The sequence below is a fragment of the Meleagris gallopavo genome, chromosome 1 (genome assembly GCF_905368555.1).
Source record: "Meleagris gallopavo chromosome 1, MGAL_WU_HG_1.1, whole genome shotgun sequence".
Lineage (NCBI taxonomy): Eukaryota > Metazoa > Chordata > Aves > Galliformes > Phasianidae > Meleagris > Meleagris gallopavo.
The window spans coordinates 171,029,970-171,054,585 of NC_139404.1; the positions used below are offsets into that span (position 1 = coordinate 171,029,970).

Below are 24,616 nucleotides of genomic sequence, written 5' to 3' on the forward strand. Positions count from 1 at the left end.
ACCTTTGCAACTTCTGTTCTCTGAGGCATTAAAGAACCTGTTCTGTTGATGAACCACAGTAATAGTGGACTGTTTTTGGTATACTTTGTTTGAAGTTATTTGCAGTCAACTGCAAATCAGTCACTTTTAAACTATCATGGAGGACACTTTCCATGTATAAAATGCTCTGGAAAATTGACGAAATATTTGAAAAACTGTGAAGTGTGAGATACTTTGAAAAAATAACTTGTTTGGGGACAAAAAAAAAAATAAACCACCACCAACTATTTGAGTAAGTAAATGGATGAAGAATTTTACAAAAAAGATATGTTATGCAGTACCGGATAAGGTTTTTGAATGTGATAGGATTCCTCTGCTACCAATTCACACAAACAAACGTTAATTGTTAATGATTTTGAATAAGAGTGGTCTTGGTATTTGGACTAGAACTGACCAGGTCATTGCAACCGTATCACTTCAACTCCACTCAAAAGTTAAGAAGTCATTGCTGAGGTACTGAATATCATTTCCTTCAAGAAAACCTCTGTGAAAGTCTTCCATGGGACAGAATGTTGATACAAGTTACAGGAAAATGAGGTGGCATGGTTTGAATTTAAGATATTTTGCTGGAAGTTTGGGACAGACTAGCTGTCTGACAGACTAAGTGAAATAATAACTGTCCTGTATACATTTCTCCAAGAAGATACATTAACAACATCTACCTGACAGCATCAGATATTCTGGAAAATTTTCATAATTAACCTGCTTTAGAAGTATTACAAATTCTTTTCTGTTCAAAATCGCACATCTTCATTTTGCCATCAAGGTTGTCTGAAAGTTTTCAGATTTAAGCAAAATTTGACTGATAAAATTTTTTATACCATATGCAGGTGTTGAAAGACAGCAAGAATAGGGAAGATATTTTAGGCTTTAATAATGAAAGAGACAAGCCTTGTATAATGCAACAGATTTGTTTGTGGTGGTCAATTTGAAAAAAAAAAAGAGCACCTTCAGACTTTATTAGTTCCTTCTTATTGTTGTAAATACAACCTTTGTACACAAAGCACAAATTAAACTATTTCATATACAACTGTCAAACTAAATACTACTGTCAGTGAAAAAAAATCAAGTTTAAATTATCCATGCCCCACAGGAATTCTGTGTACTCACGTATCTTGAATCACTCCACGAATAATCTCTGTTTTGCAGTCATTATATAAAGAGCACATTTGAGGGGTAAGACCACCAGTTGGTGGTCTTGTTTCCAGTAAACAATGACAGGAAATTTATCAAAGTAAATTAGGTAATAGACTAGGAGAGAATTTAGCATTTTTTTTTCAAGTGGAATTTAACTAAGCAAGATTGGTTTAGTTGAGATCAAGGGTGCAGTGAAGACAGCAAAGATGAGAAATACATAATGACTGTGAAATCTGCTCTGTGAGTTCTCTGTTAAGAAGAAAAGAAGTCCAACTACTTCAGAAGGAGAAAACAGAGCTTCAAGTCCTTAAGCATGTGGTGTACAAATTTAATCTGCGTATGGATTTGTTCCTTACACATTGCTACTTCAATATCTTGGGGTGAAAGTACTGTTTTTCAGGAATTAACTCCATGTTAGGATCATAACCAAGGACTCACAAGAATGAATTGGATGCCTGACACAGAAGACAGGATTTTGAAAGGCAGGCAATTGGAGTATGGGATGAATGCTACAGCTAACAAAACTCATACTGCCATGTAGTCAAGGTGTTCCTGCAGCATCTAGCTTTTCTTCATGTCATATGCAGAGAACTGTTGGAGCCCTGTTTAATTTTCAAGAACTTGTTAATCTATTAAAGATTTGAGGTGAAATGAAGACAATTATATCTATATTGTATAAAAACTAAAGTGTAATTAAAATAGTTGTCAAAAAGAAGAGGGTAAAACCGCTATGAATTTTGCAGTTAATTTTATTGAAATGAAAGACTTGATGAAATCCTTGAAACATTTTTACAGTCATCTCAATGTTCTCAACGAGTAGCTCATTAAAATGAGAGCAGCAACTTACTCATAGCTATGAAATAAACAATACAAAACATCTGAAGTTTCCATTCCTTGTATTAAAAATCTAGACAAAAAAAAGGAAAAGGATATTTAAAAGATTTTAATCATAAAATTAAATATTTCTAGTATTATGAACAAAAGAGAGCCAATGTGGGGAAAAACAAAGACCCTAGAAAGACTACAGTCTAAAGTATTTAGAGAAAATGCATATATAGTAGAAGGAGTTTTGACACTTGAACACAAACTGTGTTGTTTGTTTGTTTTTTTTCATAGATCTTCACACATTATAAGCTTTGCACTGATCATAGAAACATAGAATCATAAAATTGCTCAGGTTGGAAAAGACCTCAGAAATCATCAAGTCCAACCACAGCCTAACCATCCTACCCTAACTCTAACAACCCTCTGCTAAATCATGTCCCTGAGCACCACATCCAAACGGTTTTTAAACACATCCCTGGATGTGTTTAAAGTCAACCACCTCCATGGGGAGCCTATTCCAGTACTTAACAACCCTTTCTGTAAAAAAGTTTTTTCCTGATATCCAACCAAAGCTTCCCCTGGCTCAACTTGAAGTCATAATGACTTTTTCCTCTCAGAAAAACAACAATGCTGTCTGTAAGGATAATTATGAAAGGAAAAAAAAAGATTAGTTGGCTGAATATGTGCTTCTGAATGTATGATGTAAGAATAGTGCATGCTCATGTCAATTCACTATTTTGTATGCATTAGCACTGATTCATTACTTCCTGCATAAGCTTACCCTATTCACACTTAGCATAATTTCTGCATTACTTACTGCCTTACTTATGAGAATTTATTTTCCCAAATTTTATAACTACTTAGCAGTAACATTAACATTACTATACATTAAAAAAAACTTTTCTTAATCAATCAATCCAATCTATCATTGCTACTAATTTCCCTTGGGATAACTCTTTACCAACTGACCAACCAGAGCAAACAGCGTCCCTATCAAACCCAGATGCATATATCAAAAATGTTAGACCACATTCTTCAATTTATTTTCTTCCACGCAAATTCAATACACTTTTTTATGATATCACCAGTTTCTCAAAATCAGGATGAAAAATGCAAAACTATTCTGAGAAGGAAAAAGAAAAGCATATTATGGAGAGGTTCTTGCATTCCAAGATGACAGAAAAAGGTGGAAACAGAAGCTGAGATTTTAAATTACTTTAAAAAAAAAAAAAAAAAGTTAAATAAGAGTAAGTTAAACCACAAGACATTAACAACCAATTCTTTTACTTATGAAAAATCATTGGAAAGTAACATTTTTCATATCAATCTTCTAATAGCTAAAAAAAATATAATCTTGTAATAACAGAAACAGTACCTTCAATCAACAGCTCTTGTCCGTGACTGCCCAATAATGTTCGGGATAGAAAAGGGGCAAAATCAACAAAAATTTCTCGCAGGAGAGGGGCCACCTTTTCTAAGGCTCTCTCAAGCTTTGCCGTGATACTGTGGAAAAACAGAGACCATGATTTGAGAAAAGATTAAAAACTGGAAATTAAGTGATGTCAAACCACACCTGTTTAAAGGAACATTAATAGGAAGAAGTTTTATTTATTAATAGAAAATAAGAGAATGAACACTGACTTTTAAATTTGCAGTAGTATCTACCATCAGCAAACTATAAATAAGACCTTTTCATTTGGGTCATATGAATATTCCTACACTTTAAAAAAAAGATAACATTATAATCAAAATGGAAGGTTTCCTTGAATAACTTAACTTTATTGAGTTTATTGAGTTTAAGTTATAAACTTAACTTTATTGACTTTACTGAGTTCCTATAGCTTATTTTCTTTCAACGTGCTGCCCTCCCATTTCAAATTCAGATACTGATTTTCTAATATTCTAAAGGAGGTTTCCATATCACCAGTCTTTGTTTTATGATAGAGCTTCTCTTGAATCTACTTGAAAAACTGATGACTATCTTGGAGTTTTTCATTTGAAACATGAATCTATACTAAGATTTTGTTGCTAGAGATTAAAAAAAAACCAAACCTGCTAGATTAATCAAGACTTCTCTAAACTATAACTTTTCACTGCAAATTTACTTAGTGGATTTTAAATCCGTTCTGATTTTAGAGTTCATTTAACTCTGACAACTTTATGTACAATTGAAAAAACTTTTATTTTAGAATCCAGTGACACAGAAGGTTCGGATGTCTTGTTAATCAACACCCTGTATGATAATAAAAACCTTGCTATTAAATGGATTGCTGATGGTTTTAGTATATTATGGATCTATTAATGGGAAATTTGGGATAGTATTCTGTGAAAGCGTGAGATCAAATTTTAGCACTCTTCAAAAATATATATCAAATATCAGAATTTTATATTTAAATGGATTAAAAAAAAAATCTTGATATAAATCCCTGGTGCACTTACATGTTGAAAACTGACTGGATTTCTGGTCCTCTGGTTTCAAAAATAACAAATAGAATTAAGAAAAAAGCATAGAGAGACCCAAAAATGATTCAGGAAAGCAGGTGGCCCATCTACTGAATTTTTGGTTCACAAACATGCACAAACAGCAGCAAAAGAGGACAGACAGCCTGATCTGATACTACAGCTGCTTCTCATGTCTATTATACCTTATAATGCACCCTGCAATCACTTGGAAACTCTCTGGGGATTTCATGACTGAATTGAGAGTTTTAAAGGATATTCTGTAAAAAATTAACAAGGTTTTCTCCACTCCACTTGCAGATATTTTTAAATGCAAATAAAATTTTAATACCATATCCAAATTCAAGATTCTTTATTTTGCAAGTAAAAGGCTATACATCAGAAAAATTATATATATCTATCATAAAAGTACACAAAAGTAATAAATTGGGACAGGGAAGACTGAAAGAGCACAGCAGTAGTATCAGATTAGAGGAAACACTTTTCAAACATTGAGCAAAAAAAGTAAATAACACTGTGAAGAGTTCTTATAGGCTAGTGCTGGAGTTATCACAAAAAAAGGAACGGAGAAGATTTACTTTTAGAGGGAGAATTAGGTATGCAATTTGTTTAGTTCAGCCATGAAAACAAGTTTACAAAAGCCTACCAAGAATACCAAGAACAGTTTTTATTAAACCTAATGTAATACACTGTATAAATTGCAGGGAACCCAAACAGCTCTTCAAAATAGTTTGTTGAATCTAAATAAAAATCCAGAGAGTCCAAAGACCAGTGATTTATTTCAGGGGAAATGATAAAGTTCTAACAAAAGACTTCATATAAAAATTTGAAATGCAAAGCGTATAACCCAACAGACAGGGAATTCTGGAAATTATTGAAATCACTACTGTAAAAACTAACATTACTATCTGAACCATTTAAATTACTTCCTTGGTAGGATTTTATGCTCAACGGTACAATGCTATTAGATCTTATACAGGTTTACTTTCCTCTTCTAAATGTAGCAAGTTTATAAATGGGAAATTACAGAAGAATCAATTTGCTCTTTATCAACCAGTGCATCATTCAGCTCTTTGGTTATTAAGCCTAATTTCTGAGTGCCTACTTATGAATGTGGATAAGAAAGGAAGAAATCCAGGGAAGCACAAACACTCACAATTATCATCCAGACCCTGCAGTAAGGATGGATGCATTACTTTGTAACGGAAGAAGAAAATCCTTCTTTCAATTTTACGAACTTAACCTCAAATTGTTTTAAAATTGTACTGCAGAATAAGCTAGTATAGAAAGACAAGCAATAGGAATTTTAGAGGGTAATTTTGAAGAAGTATTAGCTATTCCATGGCATGTGCCCCTTGCTATACCAACTCAGATCTAGCATGCCTTTTAGTTAGTTACATGAATGCATGTCCGGTTTCACCCTCTTCAACCTAAATAGAGCTTTTGTTTGCTCAGAAGAGGTTTTCTCTCCACTTCCCAGTGCCCTATTGCCCAGCTGTGCTTGCATTCTGGTTTTTGCTTTCAATGATAGCAAAGAGCTGGTCAACTAAAAAATAATTCTTAACAAAGTTTCAGTGTCTGGCATAGTTCACAGAAGTTAGAATTTTCAGTGAAGTACTATTATAGTACTATTATGGTCTGTACATTCCTAGTATTGCACAAATTTGTAAATATACATTGAATTATACAAATAACTACAGTAGAGCATACGAAAAAAGCTGAAACACATTTTTACATATTTCTGTTTTTTTTTTTTTTAACACTGTTTTGTATGTATGAGGTTGTTGCAGGAAGAGAAATAGTAAAAGTTAGAGCTTGTGTACCTCATATTTTCAGCTGAATCCTCTGGCATTGGAGCAACAGTTTGGACAGCTGGGAGATTTTTGCTGGTAGCACCATTCACAAAGCTGGATGACGAAGAGGAAGAAGAAGATCCTGAGTCTACTGCACCTGTCCCCCAAAAAATACAGGTCTTAATTCGGTCTCAAAAAATACAGCTTTTAGAGACTTTCAATATAGCTCATTTTATTAATCTATTTTTAAGTAAAGAAATCATGTTACTTACTCTAAAACAATTAAAAACATTAAATGTGAGTATAATACAAATTAATACCTTATTTTGCTGGTATAGTTATAATAAACTTAAATAACTACTGAAAGTCAGGCAAAATAAATCCTTACCTCATTTTCATTATTCCCAAATTATATTCCAAAGATGAAAATATTTTTACATCATCATGTAAAGCAAGATCTTTCTAAAATAGAGGTATATTTAAGATGAGCTTGAGTGGAGAATAGAAGCTTAACTATTATATTTTTTTCTATATATACACACTTCTTGGCTGCCCAGTTGCAACTATAGGCAGAAAATAGAATATAAATTTTAAAAAATAACAGAGAAAATAGAAAACACACATTCCTTCAGCAAGTAATGGTGGAAACCAGTGTTCAAAAGAATAATAATACTCTAATAAGATTCTAATTTTTACTTATTCAGTTTCTTGATCCTCAAGTCAAGGAGAATTTTTAGACCTTAAAAGCAGGGAGGGCAGTGAGGGTATCATTTCAATGGGTTGTGAACAGCTGCTCAGAAAAAAAGATGCAGACAGAGCGTACATTTATACTTTATGTGATCTGGGTCAGAGCTAAGGGCTAAACTTAGACTCTAAATGCCAATCTATCATGTTTGCTGAAACGGCACTGTGAGTTCAGACTCTCTGAAGCAAAACAGAAAAGGCATACAGTGGCCACGAGCGGTAGCAAGAGAATCCTGATAAATGCTGTCAGTGTTCTCCTGCACAGTCACTGTGTAATACATCATGGTAACATAGGTATCAACAACAGTGGTGTAGTTGGAGGGATGGCCGTGCTACCAGAGTTGAGGGTGACAAGCAATGAGGAAGATTTAGCCAGGTTAGCAATGAGAGATGGGAGAACCCAGAAACTGAAGCTTAGGGATCAACTACAGTGTTCCAACACTTTTTTAAATGATTACTGGTAACTCCTTGTTGCTGCTTAGTGTTAGCAATTGAGATACAGGCGTAAATATCTGCATATATATATTTATATATATATATATATATATATATAGTCCAATTTCTTATAAACAACAAATAAAATCTCAGGAAAGTCTTTACAGTTTCTTAACTGCTTAAACAGCGATCTGACAATGAAGTCAAGGTCAAATGCTGGTAATAGTGAAAATATTTCAGATAGGAGGGACAAATACATATTTTTTTCCCTTTAAATATTTTTTCTTGAAAAAAAACTTAAATAAAGATTTGACTTTTGGCTGGCCAACTAAAACCAGTTACGTTCAAAACAATATCAAAATGAACTAGGCTTTTTGTGCTACTAAACTAATGATAGGTTCCTCTCCTTCCAAAGTTTTTTTTTCATTATGGCTTTTGTCTAAAAATAGCAGTTGGTGAGTAATTTAACCAGCGATGCCTCCAGCAGAGAAGGCCAAACAGACTAAGACATGTTTAACACAGAATTGAGAATCGGGGCAGGAATTACAGACATCAATTCTATAACAGCAGAAACATATTCTTAAAGAAATGAAGGAAGAAAATCTCTCAACAGAAACACTCAACACATTGAAAGGGCATCAGTAACACTCATCTCATTTCATCATGACAATGACATTGACTATGACAGTGATGACATATAGAACATAAACATGGATTCCAATCCACGAGAAACTTCAAACAAACAAAGAAACAAAAACCCCACACCTTCTTCAGAAGTCCAGCAAAGAACAGGTCTCAAATATAAAATTACATTGGCACAGCATCTGTGACATACTGTAAAATCAGCTGTAAATAGGTTTGGGGGGACACCTAGTGTTTCTTAAAAAACTGTATAATGTTCCTTTTTCATCATAGGAAAAATCTCTGATGTTTAATGAAATTCTCTTTGCTATTCTAAAATCATTAATTACATAGATAATTTTGTATAGTCTACATGTATACAAACCAGAAAACATCTGATTAATTGACATCTACATCTCAAAAACTAACATATATGATAATTGTTTTAACTTAGTTAAAAATTGTGAAATGAGCATTTTAATTTAATACTTATACATTTTCTACATTATGCTGATTTTTACTGCCATTAATGCATTTACCATTTCTAAACTGTTAATAAATTCAAACCTTTAAACATATGCTGGAGAGAAAATACATTTAAAACTATTTCTTAAGAGAATTAATCAATGTGTTTCATCTGGGGGAACTCAGGCATAAAAGACTTTACCAAATAAGATCACAAGAAGTTCAACACGCATATAGTTCTGACTAATTAGATCTAATACTTGCTGGAGTTCCACCTAATCAATACTTTCCCATAAATCAAGCTAATCCACAGACTGGGAGACAAAAACAGTTGCACTAAAAGAAAACAAAACAAAAACCTACCAGAAAAAAAAAAAAGAAGTGATAAAATCTATTAAAAAAAATAAAAACAAAATAAGAAAAAAAAAACCCTTTCAACCACAGTGAACCATGGTATCTGCAGAACTGTCCTCTACTAGAAGTGGTATCAGGGATGTGACTCGTTTTTAAATGCTATTACTTACAAAGAAGAGCTACAACATTCCAGCCAAAACACTCCAGATCTTTAATCAGTGAGGAGACTGAAAAGCTCACGCTACTCAATACAATTTGGAAAACAAGATTTTCATTGTAGAATATTTTTTGCATGATACAAGAGGACCTAAAAGGAAATCCATTCAAGATTAACAGAAGTGGCTACACAAAATGAAAGCATTTATAAAAATGATAACATTATTTAGAGCCTCTATTACTCCCATCTGCTTTAGGATTATTAGATTTTTAGATTTTTTTTTTTAATCCTTAAATAAATAGAAAGTTCTATTACCAGGTATTAAAGGTAATCTGCAAAAGGAAAGAAAAAAAAATGAAGGTCTTCATATTACTCCACGAAGTAGAAAGATGCCAAAAACTTTCCCCTCATTTTCTGCAACCCCAGGGAGATTTTCATTTTCTCAACCTCTGACAGCAGCTGTGATATCCTTGAAGAGAGCTCTTCTCTCAAGTGCTTTTGCTTAGTTTAGAAAGAAAACATATCAAAGCCTGACATTTCAAAGGAGTTTAAGTAAACATCAGTTGCTCTCACAGTAAGGATTCATTTATGATAGGAAACCACAGCCTCCATGGTCAACAGGCTCTTTCATGAAAGACAATTCTACTATTACTATTTTAAATAATTAAGAAGTTCTGTACTCCTTCTATAGGTCACAATAAACTGTTACTGAGAAGACACAACCAGAGTTAAATTAGGTAGGTTCTTACTGAAAAACCTTCCAAAAGCCATAGAATAATTTTTATTGACAAATAATTACCAAAAAAACTGAACTCAACAATGTATGGTATATGCCTACCTAGGACTCTTTAATTTCTTTGATGCATAAGGAGATATTTATTGGTATATATCATACAAGCATCCTCTACTGCAAAGCATGGAAAAGCTAGTTCACTTGAATTCTCAACTTATTCAAAGGCTGTGCAAATCCACTGTGCAGAATCAAAGATAGTAAACATAAACCAAGAGAAAGTTCTATGACTAACAAAGGCCAAGACCTAATATTCCTTTTATTTTTTTAAATTTGAAAAGTACAAAAACAGTAACAGAAAAGATGGTTGAAAAAGAAAATAAATCACTAAAAACAACAAAACCAAAAAACAGACAGGAAAAATGGGGGTCACAAAAATATTGAAGGACAATACCTGTTGTATTAATCATACTTTTTGGTGTAGCTCCTGTTGCAGCAAAGATATTAGGTGTACTACCCGGTGGCAGCCCGCTCCCCGCTGTGGCAGCTCCAACTGTGGTCACAGCCAGGCTACCTGGTGGAGGCTTCTTCACTGGCACGACCACACTCCTGCAGGAAAAGGAACAGCAGATTATGAAAACTCTACAGCAGAACTAGCAAGAACATTTGTTTATTATGAGATTACACTCCGTTATAACGCTCTTGGTAAGAACACGCAATAACGGCAATTTCCTTATTCTTTCTGGGTAGATGAAGACTATGTTAACTGACTGTTGTCTGCAGTTTCAGGTGATGCTGAGAAACTCAATTTCTTTTTCAATGCCTCCAAAATGGAAACGTGTCAACATTCATTGATAAGCTATTGACAACACTATGCGCACCCATGTCCTGGATTTGCAAAGAAAATGTCAAAAAACTATGCCATTGTTCTGCTTTAGTCACAGAATATGGATATTATGCTCATTTAAAAATAGCATTTAAAAAGCAGCCTTGAGAATTTCTAAGCATTTTAGAAAAGAACATACCTTCCACATAAAAATAGAAGATATGTATCTCATAATATATACACACATATACAATGACTTACTGCACTCAAACATATTCATATATGCTCATCTAATCTTAAAGCACTCCTCTTTCAAATCTCAAAACCAAAAGATCTCTTTGCACAGATTAAAAGGGAAGAAGGAGGAAAAGATTACAGGGACATTTACTTAATACCTTTTCAGCACAGGACTGCAAAGTGCAGACAGGTAAATTTAAATTTTTCCGTTTAATACACCCATGACTTTACAAAAAGTATCTGCTCCAAAAAAGTATATTTCAGCAGAAAACCTGAAAAAAAATTTTTTTTTAATCATCATACATATTTTCTATTTAAGTAGATACATTTTTCTTTAAAGCTAAGAATAGTTATTGTAACCATACAAAGTAGGAAGAAAACTCAACTATTTTGTTGTGGCCTCATTTTGCTGCAGAAGTTCCTTTGGTAGCTATTTTGTTACACTTTCATTTAAATATGATAGCACACCATGGATCAAAAGCTGCAGAACTTATTTTCTTTTATTTATTTCTATTGTAATGTAGTTTGTTTATACACATCTAAATTCCCAGTCTTTCTGGATTTTAATTCAAATCCTAGTGATGCAAATTGTACTGGTGATTGAGAAAGTTGTGTACAACTGTTATTCTTTTAATTATCTCTTGACGACAGTGTACGAAGTGTTCATAAGTAATATTTTTTCTTTACTCTTTTCAGTGGGGATCACAGCACCAGCTAACATCTCTATACTCCAAACGACAGTTTTAAAACTACCCTGAAGCAAGTACTTCAGAAAGGTGTTTCTAGGCATATGGATGATTATCTGTCTCCTTCCATTTGTATTAGGAGAAGATGAGTTTGCAGAATTCAGTAGCTGTTGATTAAGATAAGTGATCCTAAAATAATTCCTTTCCTCTGTTGTTAATGATCTCCTACAATCCTTGTGGATATAGTGTTTATAGTGCAGCTGCAGGTGCGTAAAATTGAGCTACAGAGGTAGACTAATCTCTATGTAATAATATGAAATTTCCTAAGATTAGCTCCTATCCATGCAAAATGATCTCAAGTTCAATTAATACTTCAACCGAAGACTCAGTTTCTGGAATACTTGAATACCTGAGTTCAGGAATACTGAATAGGTACCAACAAGAACAGAGTCCCTACAGTGTCACACAAACAAGACATCTTGTGCATCTGAAGAAAGAGTATGTCCTGATTATAGTAATCTCAAAAGGAAATTAAAACCATTCATAACCTACAGCATCTCTGTACAGAAATGCAATAAGGAAGCTAAGATTAGTGCCAATGAAGTATGAATTTGGATATCCCACAGATGATAGAGCACAGGCCCAGGCTGTGACATCTCATCCTTGGGGATCTTCCAGATCTGCCTGGACATGGTGCATGGCACAATGCCCTGGTGTCCCTGCAGGAGAAAGGGCTGGGCCATGTGACCTCCAGTAGTCCCTTCTTACCTTAACCGTCCTACTATATCTGGGGTTGAAGCACAAGAAGAAATCACACAGCAATCTCAGACTGGCCTATGTTAATCGTGCATATATTAAGCAGCCCAAGAACGTGTGTAGCAACGTACAGCTCATAAAGGTGGGAAAGGACAGAGATGCTGTTGATAGCTCCACAAGGGTAAAAAACCAAAACCAACCAACAAACAAACAAACAAAAAAAACCTCAAACAACCCATCTTCTAGGAAAATTAAATATTTTTTAAAAAAGAAACTAGGAGATGTGAGAAAGAAGTGTGTATCCATGCTATACATGTCATTGCAGCAGATACTGGACATGCACCTGGATGCAAGCATGAGGTATTTGAGTGTTTCACAGACTTCTTAGACACACATACATTCTACTGCTTGCAAATGTGAGACAAGAGTGTGAGTGGGATCCTTTCTATTTCTCTTTCCCTTTCCCTTTCCCTTCCACTTTCCTTCCTCCATTTCCCTTCCCTTCCCTTTCCCCTTTCATTTCTCCTTTCCCCCTTCCCTTTCCCTTCTATTCCCTTTCCCTTCCCTTTCCCTCTCCTTTCCCCTTTCTCCCTTCCTTTCCCTTCCTTTCCCTTTCCCTTTCCTCTTTCCTTCTCTTCCTTTCTCCTTTCCTCCTTCTCCTTCTCCCTTTCTCTTCCCTTTCCCTTCTCCTTTTTCCCTTTCCTTTCCCTTCTTCCTTCCTTTCCTTCCTTCCCTTTCTCCTTTCCCTTTTCCTTTCCCCTTTCTCCTTTCCTTCTTCTTTCTCCTTTCCCTTTCCCTTTCCTTTCCCCTTTCTCCTTTCCTTTCTTCCCTTTCCTCCCTTTTCCCTTTCCTTTCCTTCCTTTCCCCTTTCCTTTCCTTTCCTTTCCCTTTCCTTTCCCCTTTCCCTTCTCCTTCCTCCCTTTCCCCTTTCCCCTTTTCCCTTTCCTTTCCCCTTTCCCTTCCCTTTCCTTTTCTCCTTTCCTTTTCCCTTTCCCCTTTCCCCTTTCCTTTCTCCTTTCCCCTTTTCCCTTTCCTTTCCCCTTTCCCCTTTCCTTTCTCCTTTCCCCTTTCCCTTTCCTTTCCCCTTTCCCCTTTCCTTCCTTCCTTTCCCTTTTTCCCCTTTCCCCTTTCCTCCTCTTCCTTTCCTTTCTCCCTTTCCTCTTTCTTTTCCCCTTTCCCCTTTCCTTTCTCCTTTCCTCTTTCCTTTCCTTTCCTCTTTCCTTTCTCCTTTCCCTTCTTTCCCCTTTCTCCTTTCCCTTTTCCTTTTCTCTTTCCTTTCTCCTTTCCCTTCTCCTTCCTCTTTTCCTTTCTCCTTTCCTTCTCCTTTCCCTTCCTTTCCTTTCCCCTTTCCTTTCTCCTTTCCTTTTTCCTTTCCTTTCTCCTTTCCCCTTTCCTTTCTCCTTTCCTCTTTCCTTTCCTTTCTCCTTTCCCCTTTCCCCTTTCCTTTCTCCTTTCCTCTTTCCTTTCCTTTCTCCTTTCCCCTTTCCCCTTTCCTTTCTCCTTTCCTCTTTCTCCTTTCCTTTCTCCTTTCCTCTTTCTCCTTCTCCTATCCCTTCTCTTTTCCTTCCTCCTTTCCTTTCCCCTTTCTCCCTTCCTTTCTCCTTTCCTCTTTCTCCTTTCCTTTCTCCCTTCCCCTTTCTCCTTTCCCTTCTCCTTTCCCCTTTCGTCTTTTTCTTCCTTTTCTTTTTCCCTTTCTTTTTAAGTAAAATATTTTTCTCATCCTATAAAGTCTCCTATTTGAATCTGTTAAATTGCTGATATAATGCTATAGAACTATTTCCTATTTCTTCACTAACTTTCCAAAAAAAATATGAAGCCAAATTCAAAATCTCTCTTCTTAGCTTCAGAGAGTTAATTGGTCTTCCACAGCATCCAAAAGATTACCTACACTGCAAAGCAAGGACTACATATATCAACTTCATTCCTGAGACACAACAGACCAGCCTCCTGGTAAAGTTTAGGAGACTAGTTTATTAAGAGTGTAAAGTAAGGCTGAAAATCATGCAATGCAAAAAAGGGACAGTTTTCCCCATGTTCAACAAGTACTGATGTTCTACATGTGGTTCACGTCTTTTTAAGTTATGAATCAGGATATGAAGACAGGTCAGGTGTTATTAAATTTAAAATTATGAAGGAACATGGTGAGAAACATCTCTGCCATAAGTGTATGTAATATTAGTGAGACACGATCAACCTAGCTGAAAGAAAATGCATTTTTCTGACATGTCATACATGGTAATCTTGTCAAAATGTCTCATTCCTACTAATAAAACAAGACAAAGCAAGTAAATATACAAAATGACATGCAGATGAAGGAGACTAAGTAGACATATGAACAACACAGTAGAATGAACAAAAGAATGTGCAAAACAAAGTAGCAACAGAGCAAGAAAAGTGAAATAGAACGACTGATTGCTTTCAAGTTCAAAACAAAACAACATTCTTTTAGCCAATCAAATCACTCCAATGGTCTACAGAGTGAAAGCAGAAGGCAAATCAAACCAAAGCAGCTTTATGAAAGATGCACAGTTATTTACCTGAAGATAATATGAATGGAAAAAAGAAATTTATGTGATAGATGCCTTATATGCAACTCTGACAGACATCCAGACATTTCTCTCATGAAGAAACAGAAATCTAAGGACTAGAAGAAAATATTCTGACATTTCTTTTTAGACAATGTTTTACACAATATATTTCAGACTTCATTCCAAAATTGTTCACAATTTTCTGCAGCACATAATTCCAGTCCCAAATGTTCATCAATGAGTTAGTCAGCAAAGGATTAGTAGGAACTGACTCTAGCAACTGATTTTCTTTTTCAGTTCATCAGGTAGTTTACAATTCTAAAAAGAAATGGGCCCACTAATGAATATTCTGTTGCTCTGAGCGTCTTTTTCAAATTCCAAGTCTAGGTCTGAAGTAATCATAATTCACATAATGTTTAACATGAATGCTGGTCTAACCTGCACATCACTCATGTAGTGTATTAAACAACTTCAGCAAATGGCTCCAGAATTTGTCTGCAGCTTACGAAACATTACGAAATGTTTAGATAGAAAATTACACTGTTAACGTGTAACGTGTAACTGAAATGTGCAAATGAAGTCTTAGTGCTGAATGTCCAGTTACTGATTTTTAAATTATTTTATATAATGCATTCATCAAAACTTCCAAATTTTAAAGAATATAACATGCTTCTAACCTACTAAAGAAAATGTGCTTTTTTTCTAAATAAAGGAAGTGAATCATCTCAAGAGTGGTTTTAGAACAAGGAAATGAAGGCCTTTGATTTTTTATTCTCAGATGAAGCAGGAGTTTCAGTGTTCACCCCCATTGTAATTCACAGTCCCTTGTACCTCCCTTGCATTTAGGATAAATTAACTGAAGCATCTAAAATAAGAAAATATATTGACAAGAAACAAGGAAAAACTGTAAGAGATAAAAAGCTATCAAGAAAGATGAATGGTCATGGCTGAATAAAGAAACTGGAAATACTGCAAATGTAATGAATTTAAAGAATATGAATAGAGCGTAAGGTAAAACATCATATATTAAATGCCGGAAAAATCACTGAATAACAAAAAAACTATTAGCAAATATTATGAGATGGCCGTGACTGGGGAATGTACCTAATCATGTATCTATGATGTAAAAAAAAATCAAAGAATCAAGCACTAAAAAGCATCAGTTTTTAAAAGTCAATACAAATCTAACATCTATTTTATATGGGCCTATGCAGGTAAAAAAAAGACAAGACAGAAATCCAGCATAATTTTCAGCTGCATATCTACTGAATCATATGATAGAGTAAAACGATGCTAGCTTCTCCTGATGAACCATATATAAACTTCAGATAAGTTATAGCTAAAGTTTCATGCACTGAATATGAGAAGATGCACATCATACAGGTTATAAGATGCATTTTTAAAGAGCTATTTGAGCACAGACTGCTAAATGACAACAAAGGGAACATGATAACAGCTTGATGAAAAACAATCAAGGATTAATATACCAAATTTTTGTTAACTAGAACCTATTAACAAATATAGGATGAAGCTGTTCTAAATGAACAGCTGGGATGGAGTAGCCTTCCCACATTTTCCTCCATTTTATTTAGTACATCAGAGGCTATGACACTGTCCAGGAATACAGACAATGCAACTTCAGCTCCCTTCTTTGTATAACAGGATCTGAAACTATAATTCCCATTCTTTTGGATGTATTTTAGCTGCTACTTCAGGAAATATAGAGTGAAGAGCTCTCAAGTCTTTACTATAAGAAGTAATATTTTCTCCTCATACTACTACTTTTCTCACAGATGTCTTTTTCCCATTCTATTGATCAGTAAAATTTATATATATATACATATATTCTATCAAAACACAGAGACTCTGAGTAATACTTCCAAATATAGTAATTATCGATAATTATAATTATTGATTTAATTATCGATTTAAATGTAATCTTAAAGTACCTTCTTTCTTCATGCTATCTGACATGTATCTGACATCTATCAGAACATGTATCCTGACTGAGTCTCACAAAATGTCCACCTTCTCTATCATATAAATAGCTTTAAGCCCAAAGACTTTCTACGGAAAACCAAAAACCAACTATAAACAAAAAAACAAGATTAAAATATTTCAAAAGTGGATCCTTCAAAATATTTCAAGATGTGGTTTTAAAGAATTTACTGAGCATTTAAACTATAAAACTCTGTAATATTCCAATTTAGAAAGTGGTAATGTCGTAATTAGAGGTGAACAACATATTTAATAGGGAGAAAAATAACTGTTCTCACCCCCAGGAACTCAATGTTTTCAGCTTATACAACAACGCTTCCTATTGGAATAATTCTGCTAACTACAGAAAATATATATAAATTATCTCAGTTTGAAAGAATAATAAACAATAGGTACAACCAAGAGCACTCTCAATTTCAAAAACAGCTTTGTTCTAACAGCTCTCTACTAGAAAAAAAGTAGAATGGAAAAAAAAAAAAAAAAACACTTTAGCATGCAGTCCTGGATAGAATTAGAAATAAATTCACAAATGTTAGTGGTTTGAGTTTTCTAGTGGGACAAATTCAAATTGACTAAAACCCAAGAAAATCCCCAAACTCTAAAGTCAACAACGGATACTGATTTTTGTCAGGTGGAAGATGAGAATGCACAAAGGAATTATTGATGAGTTATGCTCCATTAGTTGCAAATCTAGGTGAAATAACCCTTTTGTGTTTGCTTCTAAAAATGTCGTCCTGGATGCCATTTTCAAGGAATTCAGTTTGACGTTAAAAGACATGTCATAACTTTGAGAATCTGGGCTCACGTGCCTCAGAAATCTGTTTATACAGCTCATAATGTAATTACCGCTACCTTAAGACAGATGAGGCAGAAGGCAGCAATATATTGAAAACTAATTGAAAAATGCAGTTGTCCAGAAGCACTTGTGGGGAAGAGGTCTCTGAAAAGCTGCTCAGAGCTCCAGAGTTTGAAGTGAAATTTTTGATGTTGTCACTCTCAATCTATTGAATCACTGACAGACAATCAAACCCGTCTGGCTGGCTGGCAGCTCATTTTGCTGGCAGGTGGCAAACAATTAGACACACCAATTTGTGCCTCCTGATGACATTAAAGCATGAAACTAAGTTGTATGCAGGGCCTAGTGATTTGTGTGAAAGCATTTCAAAAATAATACTCTTTGCCGTGGCAACTCATTTCAGACTGCCACCTCCCATTATGGCTTTGAGCAGTGAAGACGACAGACTTGAGTTACGTTCGGGGCAAGGCCGCTTCTGTTCAATCCGTCATCAGCGCCCCCTGAGACCTCAATCCCCTCCTTTCATCAATATCACCTCATCATTTACATTCGATAGTGCTTGAACGGCTGCATACATTAACTGCACAGAAGTCCCGCTCGATAAAACATGTTGGACACATTTTCTGCTTTTACATTTCATTTATAACTGCACAAATTCTAAGAATGCACTGCAGCGTGTTAGACAATGACTTCTGTGAACATATCAGCAGCGTGCAACTGCAAGAACATGCAGAGCAAAATGCATCATATTAAATGATAAAATAGAATTCTTAACTTGAATGCTATTTATTACAGTTCGCTTCATGTGTTATTTACCTACATATAAAATGAGCAATTATAGCTAAAGAAAGCCTCTAAAACAACAAAGATGTTCTTCATTTTCTAGTAATTATTTATTACTGCAACTCTTCTAAGACACGTAGCCATCCAAATGTAAGCAAAAAAATGAATAATAATAAAAATCACTAGGAATACCTTTTCATTAAAGTGAAAAATGCATTTCTGCAATCTTGATTTGCTGATAAATACAGAATGACCATGTGTACTTTATAAAAGCCAACAAAAAAAGCTTAAATGAAACAAATAAAATCTGGCAAAACAATACACTCTATTGCTCACGATTCTCCCCAGAGAGGATAAACATGACCAGTGGCCACAAGGTTCAATGAAGTACCAAAAGCTGCATAAACTACTGCAACAGAACCTATAATAACATGGTCCAAAGACATAGTGTTAGCTTCTAAAAAATATGCAGTGTGTATTATTTTGATTATTAGTTTATACAAGTAAACACAATTCTATTTGCATGAAAATGCAGACAAGCAACTAACCTGTAGCTTTTTTCATTTTATTTCAGTGCTGATTAGAATTGTAGAGGCCACAGAAAAAAATCATAAATCATCACAAGCTAAAAGTCATAATGATTTCTCAGGTTATATTTTAATTAAATCTAAACAATATAATTAAATATATTATTATTGAACAACCTTTGTTTCACACTCTCCCTAGAAAATTTCAGGTTTGGGATCTCAATCTGATTCTCCTTTGCAAGTTTATAAAGAAAAGCAAAAAAAAAAAACCAACAAACCCACCTATCTTTTACCTCTAGAGATTACCACAAAATTAATGTAAGTACTTTGAAACCATGTGCAAAGCACACAGATAACAATGTATAAACAATGGTCAGCATTCAGGGATGTAGCCAGGAGGTCCAAACAGCAAGTTGATGTCCTGTCCTGTCCTAGGCTAAGAACACTAGTGTTTTTATGACAATACCAGCAGATCAGTAATATCCCTTTAATTGTGGAGGTAAGAATATAAGCTTCTTGATATATACCAATATTGATATATACCAATATTCTTGGTAAGAATATAAGCTTCTTGAGCCTGTGGACTTGCCCTAACCTTCCAATGTTTTCTTCACAGTTGTGGGTTATAATAAAATGTATGATCTACCTCACTCAACAAAATCAGATAGCAACATGTCCTATTAAAGAAAAAAAAATGTCCTAACAAAGTCAATACAATGGATCTTTTCTTTCTTTCTTTCTTTTTTTTTTTCCTGAAGAAATAAATAATACCAAAGGCTGATGTGGCACAACAAACACTACTACCAAGATGCAAGATGCAAATAAAGCTGTATGCTTTGTACAGATAACAACAGAATCACAACTTGGTCAGCAGGGTAAGAGAGCAGATAAGAACAATCAAACAAAGCAAGCAGTGAAAGAAACCTCAAAGCTTCTAAGTCCCAAGTGAACCTATTAAGTATGAAGTGTCTGTAAACTCTAGACATACAGCACGTCTCAAACAATTCCATAGTTCTACAGAACTATTTTTGAGCATCTATAATGATGGTCCTTGTTTCAAGAAGAATCTAATTTTCATTTGTGCTCACACAAAATAGAGGTTATAGTCAACCTACTGCAATCCTCTCTATGTAGAATTTAATGCTTTTAATAAAGCTGTACTTCAGGAATTTAAACTCATCATTCCAATCATTTTGATGCTAAGTTCACTCCAAAGGCTACAAAGACATCTGATAAGCTAATATGCCACCATGTTAACTTAGGTTTCTAGCATCTTGTGAATTAATAATAAACATCTGAATGGAGTATTTTTCTTTTAATTAACCAAGGTAGAAATCAACTGAATAGGTTCCAGTAAATAACCTTTTTTGTGCTTACAGTTATGTGCTATTAATTCTGCATTCACCATAAATTTATTTACTTCTTAATGTACAGAAAGACATTTCTGAAATTTTGGAATATGATGGCTCCTCATACAGGATGAAAGAAAAATTCCTGACCAGAGAGGAAAAAATATTTTTCACTTCACACTGAAGTCAGTCTAAAATTAACATAGGCACACTGATGAACAAGAAATATCTCCTTAATGAAGTACTTGCTAAGTAAGCTTTCTCTGAAATGGCTATAAGAGCTAAAATAACATTAGAAAAGGTGATATTCATTGCAAGTAGGGCACATTCCACTGTTCCCATCTCAATCCAATCTTCTTTGTAACAACAGATGTTGATTGTTTATTGAATTATTTCGGAAAAGCAGCCTCTGTACTAATCTATACATACAGACAAAAGTCATCAGCTTTTCTATGCAGTTCATGATGAAAAAGTATTTCACTTTTGTTCCAAAATTCTCATGCATCTTCTTGCACCTCATTGTTTATGCTGGAAACATTGATTGCACATTGTTATTTCTTAAGACTTTAATGAAAACAATACTGACATTTTTGTAGGTCTTCCGTAAATGCAGATGGATTTTTTTTTCTTATAAATCATTACATAGCTGTTCAATTGTTTCAGTTTTCCTTTTCTTTAGAATTTTATTTATTTTCCCTACAGGAGGAACTGTTTTTTTAACAACTGTCCTGTAAGTTTCGAGACATATTTTATATCTTTAATTCCTCCTATTTTCTGTTCAGATTAAAAAACAAAACAAAACAAAAACAAACAAACAAACAAAAAAACTTTACAAGGAAACTGCAGGAATCTTGTTATATCAGAAAATTTAATCACATCAGCACGAGTTAAATCTTTACTCGGCTTAAGGTTGAGCCCACAATAAAACAGGCTACCCTTCTCCTAGAAGAATGTTGTCAGTTGCACATCTTACCCTGAAATGAAACTGTGGTAACTCAGACAGGCTGGATATTTAATGTAAATTATTTTCATGAGAAGTTTGGAATCTACAGCCCAAAAAAGCAGGAAAAAGAATTCCTTGTGTAAATGTTCAACTATTCAATATATATCTTTTTTCTCTCTATATATACATATAAGATATATATATATATATGTATCTTAGATTTATATCTTATCCATCTTAGATTTCAGCTTATTTCCTTTTTAAAGATGTAAGTCTGGTTTCCACTACGACTATACAAATCATTTGCCATGGCTGAAGTATCTCAGTACTAGGAAAGAAGTGATGGATCCAAGATTTAAGCCTTCGAAAAAATATTCAACCAATTTGTTCTGTATCAGCAGATACTACTCTCCCTCTTCATTAAACTGTTGTTTTAAAAGAAAAATAGAAGATTTTTAATATTTCTATAAAACAGGCTTCTTTTACTATTAATTTGGAGTTCTATTCACTGCTGACAGAGAAAACCAAGCTGAATCGCTTTTGTCTATTCTATGCAGTATAATTTGCTAAAAAAGAAAAGGTGAAGTAATACAGCAATTTTTTAACAGTCAAATTTAAAACAATAGCAGAATAACAATGTTTGAAAAATTCATCAATTTTCTAAATTTAATCAATGTAAAATAATGAATCCAGCCATATACCTGTCAAATGAATGAAACTGCATGGGAAGAATAGCCTGAGCTTCTCTCTTCAGAGCAGGATCAGGGTAAGGGATTGGATCCGGACCACATTCTGCAATTTCAACTGGGGCTGCCACGAGACTTTTCAGTATTTCCTTGACATTGATGCCCTTGCTTTGGCTGATACTGGATATCGATGATGAGGGTTTCAAGATTTCACTGGGGCTTTCAGTTAAGCTCTCCTGAGATTTCTTCACTTCTGAAGACAGAGTAGACAACAGTTCACTCATAGCATCAGGGCCTGTGCTGGTCTCCAAGTCTGTCCCATTCAAAATATTAGGCATCTGTTCTTCACCAATTCCTGAATCTGTATGAGGAATAGAGCTTTCCAGCTGAATATCTTCAACTGGTGTTGGTGTTTCTTTATCTTTGATGTTTTCTGGAAACACAGTTGGTGTCTCTGCAGTGAAATAGAGATTTTGAATAATATTTAGATTTTTTTTTTCCTACAAATATAATTAGGAAGTTTTGTAATACAGAAATTTACGTTAGAAAGCCCACAAATCTTAAGAATTTACGCCTGAATACTCATTCTGCATACAAAACATTTTGGTTTCAACACCTCTTTTGCATATTTAAAGACTTGTAAGGGAGAGCCCAAAGTGCAAGCTCAGTTACATTTTGATTTTACAGCCCACAACTCATACAGTAATCAAATACCAGAATACTGTCAGGAATAACAGGAATAACAACATTAAAAATCATAACTGATAGACACTGCATACAGGAATCCCTTGTGAAACTACTTTGTTGTAGTTAAATGTTGATGTTAAAGAAAAATGCAACCACTTATGCTTTAGGATTACTAACATAATCACATAGGATATTTATTGCTGACAGCAAATCTTAAGCTTGTATTCAAAAGAAAACTGCTGGACATTTAGTTTGCTTTGTCCTTTTGTTTAAAATGCACGTTATACACATTTTACACACATGGATTTACATTAAATGCATTAAATTCATTAAATTTACATTAAATTTATTTGTACATGAATAATAATAATAATAATAAAGATGCTATTATTCATTTTTTAAATAACTTCCTTCACTACAAAAGGTAAAAATTCTGGCAAATGTTAAGAACAAAATAAACTCAGATTTATAGAGATGGGAAGACGGGAAAGTGAAATCTGCTGAGTTTGGAACATTTCCAGATTGAAATGGACTTTACAGCATCTTGTAACCGAGAAGGCATACTTCTATTCATTATTGCAGTGAAACAGACAACAACTTCATTAGATAAGAATAATTTTATATGATCAGAGGAAAGTTAGCAAAAGTGATTAAACTGCATATTTGTCTTTTTTTTTTTTTTAATAAGCTTGCATTCAAAATGATTTAAAAAATTTCAAACTATGTTATTTTCATTGAGGCAGTTACACTGATAAGAAAATGTAGCTCATTGCTGTATGAAGGATGTACACTTTTTCAGGGGATAGTTTAGATATTTTGGAAATATTTTAGAAACATACTGAGATTAAACTTTGCCTATCTACTTATTTCAAACAAAAATATCCATCAACAATATAACTTTAATAACAAGCACATAGACAATTACTAATTCTGTAATACAACCAGCTGTAAAATATCTATGTATTTACCACCAGGACATACGCTTCTGGGTGCGCACATACCCAGAAAAAAATATTCCATGTAAGATTATGTATGTGTTTGAACAAATTCTACTGTAAAAAGAACCATACTTAGAAGTGTTGACAAACAGATACAGATAGAAAACAATAGTTTTTAAAAATACAAAGCATAATGGCCCATTATATGGTATATTGTTTGCTTTTAACAGCCATAAAAGCCGAAGCCACTTCCTCCTCCTTTTGCTCCTAATAGCTTTAAACACTTCTTACCAAATGGATATGTGCCTTGTTTTCTGAAGCAGGAAGTAGAAGCAGGATTTATGAGCTGCATTTGATGCACTTAGCATCTGCCAGTCAGGAAGTAAAAAATCCAATACTACTTAGTACTGCCCATATTTGGCACAGAGGGACATCTGATCCACAGCATGAGCCTAATGAATTTTCTGCTTGTTTGTCTCTTTAAACTTCATCCATCTAAAGACAACACTTCTGAACCAATGGAAAGAGTAGGACTGATTGTAGCAGATGACTGCTGCCCTATTTAAGCAGGAATTGCACCTCTGTGCTGAATATTCTACCTGCTTGGGGAGACAGCTACAGAAAATGCCAAAAGGCCGGGACAGAACCCACATCTTACAAATGCTTGGTTGTAGTTACAGGAGCCATAGCACTGTATATGAAGTTGTGGCTACTTTATGATAATTCAGACTCCGACTTGAACAGCTTGAAGCTGTTACTGCTAATAAAGAATATAAAAATTGTGTCTATAGCTTTAGGGAGCTAAACGATTTGACTCTTGCTCCTTGGGAAAAAGATTCAGATTATAAAAGCCAAAGAAAATATTTCTCTGCTGATTATTCAATTCCAATAGTAAACAGGAAGAAAAAACTGCTGAAAGTGAAAGGAAGGTATATTGTAATCTATATAAAATAAGGTTCTAAATAAAATAAGATTCCACTGTTACATAAATGAAGAAGACTATACATAAATGAAGGTACATTATATGGCAGACTTAGGGTACATTTACCCTCAATTTTCATTAAGGTCAGTGATGTCCAACATAAAACCAAGGGCAGTAAAGCTTGTGGAAATGTT

At 34.2% G+C, this 24,616-nt stretch overlaps 1 protein-coding gene across 12 annotated transcripts in view; it reads right to left on the reverse strand.

Annotated features, from left to right (window-relative positions):
- Positions 1–24,616, reverse strand: part of NBEA (neurobeachin) — a 469,696-nt gene that overhangs the window by 269,925 nt on the left and 175,155 nt on the right. For 11 of the 12 annotated variants that reach the window (XM_085216030.1, XM_085216022.1, XM_085216029.1 and 8 more), the window contains 4 exons: positions 21,891–22,329; positions 10,215–10,369; positions 6,285–6,411; positions 3,377–3,504 (listed from right to left, as the gene is read on the reverse strand). In XM_085216030.1, coding sequence (XP_085072156.1) covers positions 3,377–3,504; positions 6,285–6,411; positions 10,215–10,369; positions 21,891–22,329 — 849 coding nt within the window. The remainder of the gene's footprint in view (positions 1–3,376; positions 3,505–6,284; positions 6,412–10,214; positions 10,370–21,890; positions 22,330–24,616) is intronic. The other variant, XM_085216021.1, reaches the window with a different exon arrangement.